The sequence below is a fragment of the Bison bison genome, unplaced genomic scaffold (genome assembly GCF_000754665.1).
Source record: "Bison bison bison isolate TAMUID 2011002044 unplaced genomic scaffold, Bison_UMD1.0 scf7180017864061, whole genome shotgun sequence".
Classification (NCBI taxonomy): Eukaryota; Metazoa; Chordata; class Mammalia; order Artiodactyla; family Bovidae; genus Bison; species Bison bison.
This window is the reverse complement of record NW_011494633.1, coordinates 3,880,436-3,885,188: the sequence shown is the minus strand read 5'-3', so window position 1 is coordinate 3,885,188 and position 4,753 is coordinate 3,880,436. Positions and strand designations below refer to the sequence as shown.

General features: G+C 41.6%; 1 protein-coding gene across 1 annotated transcript in view; it reads right to left on the bottom strand.

Moving 5' to 3' along the window:
* PDIA3 (protein disulfide isomerase family A, member 3) overlaps positions 1-4,753 on the bottom strand; it is a 22,172-nt gene that overhangs the window by 5,416 nt on the left and 12,003 nt on the right. Inside the window, exons 4-5 of the mRNA XM_010836157.1 lie at positions 3,413-3,520; positions 1,800-1,929 (exon numbers count right to left, since the gene is read on the bottom strand). Coding sequence (XP_010834459.1) covers positions 1,800-1,929; positions 3,413-3,520 — 238 coding nt within the window. The remainder of the gene's footprint in view (positions 1-1,799; positions 1,930-3,412; positions 3,521-4,753) is intronic.

Here is a 4,753-nt window from a genome sequence, read left to right as displayed (position 1 = left end):
GTGGAAACAGTGTCAGACTTTATTTTTCTGGGCTCCAAAATCACTGCAGATGGTGACTGCAGCCATGAAATCAAAAGACACTTACTCCTTGGAAGGAAAGTTGTGACCAACCTAAACAGCATATTCAAAACCAGAGACATTACTTTGCCAACAAAGGTTCGTCTAGTCAAGGCTATGGTTTTTCCAGTGGTCATGTATGGATGTGAAGAGTTGGACTGTGAAGAAAGCTGAGCGCCAAAGAATTGATGCTTTTGAACTGTGGTGTTGGAGAAGACTCTTGAGAGTCCCTTGGACTGCAAGGAGATCCAACCAGTCCATTCTAAAGGACATCAGTCCTGGATGTTCTTTGGAAGGACAGATGCTAAAGGTGAAGCCCCAGTACTTTGGCCACCTCACGCGAAGAGTTGACTCATTGGAAAAGACCCTGATGCTGGGAGGGATTGGGGGTAGGAGGAGAAGGGGACGACAGAGGATGAGATGGCTGGATGGCATCACCGACTCGATGGACATGAGTTTGGGTGAACTCTGCGAATTGGTGATAGCAGGGAGGCCTGGCATGCTGCAATTCATGGGGTCGCAAAGAGTCGGACACGACTGAGCGACTGAACTGACTGACTGACCAAGTTTCAGAGTAGCTGCTGTCAAAAAATTGAAATCAGTTCCAGATATGATCTTTAATGATGCTATGGCATTGGGATACACATGAAGGCCTTAGGACACCCTTCTCATAAGGTCTTCTAAATAAGACTTCTGATCAGAGGCCGATCGCCACCTTTAATGGCAAGTGTGAGAGGTGGACACAGTGAACAAATCTAAGGTTAACAAGCTGATATGTGGTGTGCTTAATGAGCATAGAGCCTCATGGCAAAGCCCAACAACTTTGCAGCCAGATCGTCTAGCAGCAAAGGTTCTACCCTAGTTCCGCCACGTATAGCGTGTAAAGCTTAACCTCCTTGTGTGCCACCCTTAGACTCTCTTGACTGCCTTGCCATCCCTCCCCTTTCAAACCTCCACTATATGAGTGCCAGGGACTTTTCCTCTGAAACACAAAATTCATCACATTACTCTCTAGCTCAAAGTCTTTCAATGGCTCTCAAATGTCTAAAAGATAAAATCTACATTTTTCTGTATGGCACTTAGGTCTTCTCTAATTTGGTCTCTGCTGACCTCTCCAACCTTACCTTTCACGATGACCTCATCTATGAACAATACTTCAGCAGTAATACAGGTTCCAACACACCTAGGTTATTTCACATCTCGAGGCCTTCCCTCCTGCTGCTCTACATGGAATAATCTTTATCCCCCACCATAACCTGCCAGAAAAATTTATCTTTCAAGATACACCTCAAGAGTCAGTTTCTCTATGATTTTTTCCCCCCGATACTACTCCTGATCCCTCCTATGTACTTCTGGTACTCTGCCTAATTTCTATCACAATACCTGTAATGCTCACTGACACTTGTATTTTTAAATATATTTACTATCTCCTGCTTCTAGATGCCCCTCAAGGGCAGCAACAGTTTCCAGAACTTAGCTTACTGCCTAATATGTGCTCAATAAAGCTTTTGGAAAAACTAGGCTTAAAAACCACCAGTTCAGTCCAGTCCAGTGGTTAGGATTCCACCTTCCAATGCAGGGGGCTGGATTTGATCCCTGATTGGGAAACTAAGATCCCACATGCCATGAGGCATGGCCAAAAGATTAAAAAATAATCTTAAAAAAATAAAAACAACACCAGTTCACACAATAGTACTTGGTCAAGGTGTATATCTACAAGGGCATTCAACTCAGTTACTTACTCTCCATCGTCATCGTATTTGTTCACCAGAGATTCAACATTGGTGTGTGCAAACCGGTAGTTATCCCTCAAGTTGCTGGCTGCTTTTAGAAACTCAGAGTGAGCTTCACTGAATAAATCCTTGAAAAAACCTATACAGAAAACGTCAAACACAAGGAAGAAACAGTAAGTGCTGAGACATATTCAAAACTTTAAAACTCCTCTATTCTTCAAAGCCTTTATTATGGATAAGCAAAGCAAGATAGGAAGGATCAGTTCTGCTTTGCCATGACTACTGAGGATATTCAACAAAATATTTAGGAGAACTATTCTTTCTCTACCCTTAAAAAAACGTTCTTGAGGAAGCTGAGGGAGATGATTTGTCAGGGTTCAAGTCTTAATTCTAGTTTTTCACAGTTGAAAATTTTGAGCATACTGCTTAACTCCTTAGCGCTTCGGGGACTATTTTAGGTGTCAGAGGAGTAAATAAGGCAGTATGTCAAAATACAATGTAAATTAATTCACCATATTTTTTCTATGTCTTATATCTTTAGAACTTCAAATCTAGTAAAGTGTTTATTAAATGTCAACTTATGGTTTAACTCCTTATAAAAAATGCAGACTCAGGGCTTCCCAGGTGGCAAAGAGGTAAAGAATCCACATACAATGCAGGGGACATGGGTTTGATCCTTAGGCTAGGAAGCTCCCACGTGCCGCAGAGCAGCTAGGCCTGCGCACCACAATTACTGAGCCTGGATTTTGGAGCCCGAGAACTGTAACTACTAAAGCTCGAGTGCCCAAGACCCCATGCTCTGCAGCAAGAGAAGACACTGCAATGAGAAGTCCTTGCGCCGTAACCAGAGAGTAGCCCCTGCAACTAGAGGAAAAACTAGAGAAAAGTCTGCATAGCAACAAAGACGGAGAACAGCCTAAAAAAATAAAACACACATACATACACAGAATGAATAAAATCTGGATAAGAAGTGACTTTTGGTCAAACTTAAATGATAAACCATCCTCTACTGCCAGAAAATCAGTTTTATTACAATAATGAGGAGATTAAGAGAAGCACAAGACTGTATGTTTAAATTTAAGTCAAATGTATTATACAACACATTTAAAACAAAACAAAGAACACTCAAGATGTAGAATGTGTTTAACTGGTTCAAGTCATTTTAAAAATAATAAGATATGATAACATCTGAAAAAGCAAAGATTGCTGTAAAAATACACACAAAGCCAGCAATTCAATCTTAAATTGTAAATTCTTCTACAACTGTGAAGTAGCAGCTACAGAGGTTTATCATTTACCTATACCCTCCCCCTTTAAAACCCCATTTTCAGTCTTATATTATTATTTGAGTTAAATCTCCAGAGTTTAAGAAGTAACAGGAAAAACTAAAGCTATTCCTCTTTTAGTTCTTTGACTAAATCTTTACATCTGTAAGAATACCAAGCCACGCAAATAAAACCACTTTCCCCCCATATTACATTAATAGTAACGCTGACCTAGTTTTGCCAGTTGTCTTTTAACTGCCCACAAGGCTTCCTAAACAGTTTTAACTTGATTGTTTACTCAAAGGACTTTTGAAACCATGTTAACGATTTTGTGGCACAATCAAACTTGCTACTTACCCACCACAGAAGCATCTTTATCGCTAATGAACTTTTCAAATTCTTCCTCAGACTTGAGAGGAACTGAAGCTGGTCCAGCCTGTTTCTTCAGGTGGCTGACAATTCCATCTTAAAAGACAAAAGATGATAGCAACACAAATTTATAATTTTTGAAAAGTAACCAACCATTCACATGATTTAAAATTCGAAAAGTTACAAAACATACACAATGACGTTTTCTTCCGTCCCTAGTTACCCAGTCTCCTCCCCGTAGGATAAAACATCAGTTTCTTATATATCCCTCCAGACATGCTTTCTTTGCTCCTCTAAAGGCAGCATACACGTACGCTGTTCTGTATTTTGTTTTTGCCATTTAACACAATTTAGAGATAATTACGTCAATAAACATAAAGAGTTATCTCAATCTTCTTTATTGCCACATAGTATTTCACTGTATGGATGTAACATAATTTATTTAACCAACCACAATTGATGAACATTTGTTTCCAATTTCTTGCTGCTATGATACTGCCATAAACAACCTTGTACTAATGTCCTTCTACACATGATTGAGTGTATCTATAGGGTAACTTCCTAAAAGTGGATTCACTGGGTCAAAAAGAGGACATGCATTTATAACTGTTTAACTGGCTCCCAAATAGACAGTACTTATTTATATCCCTACCAGTCATGTAGTGAAGTGTTTACAACATAAACGATGCCCTTGTGCACGCTGCTCTCTGCCTCAGTCTTTCAGATAACCACCTGGCTTCCTTCCTCACTTCCTCCTCCTTTAGGTCTTCACTCAAAATGTCATCTTCCGGTGGTAGAGTAGGTGAGAATCCACCTGCCAATGCAGGGGACAAGGGTTTGGTTCCTTGTCGGGGGAAGATCCCACATGCTGAGGAGCAAGTAAGCCCATGCACCACAACTACTAAAGCCTGCATGCTTGAGGGCCAAGAGCTGCAGCTACTGAGCCCCTGTGCGTAGGGCCCCGCGCTCACGCGCCGAGAAGCCCGTGCGCCACAGCTAGAGAGGCACCCCAGCACTAGGTAGAAAAAGCCTGTGTGCAGCAACCAGAAGGCAAAGGAATACATTCTAAAAATAGGTACATTGAATCAGGTAACAATTCTCGGGCCTGCAAAGGGACAGTAATTACTATCAGATCAGATCAGATCAGATCAGTCGCTCAGTCATATCTGACTCTTTGCGACCCCATGAATCGCAGCACGCCAGGCCTCCCTGTCCATCACCAACTCCTGGAGTTCACTCAGACTCACGTCCATCAAGTCAGTGATGCCATCCAGCCATCTCATCCTCTGTCGTCCCCTTCTCCTCCTACCCCCAATCCCTCCCAGCATC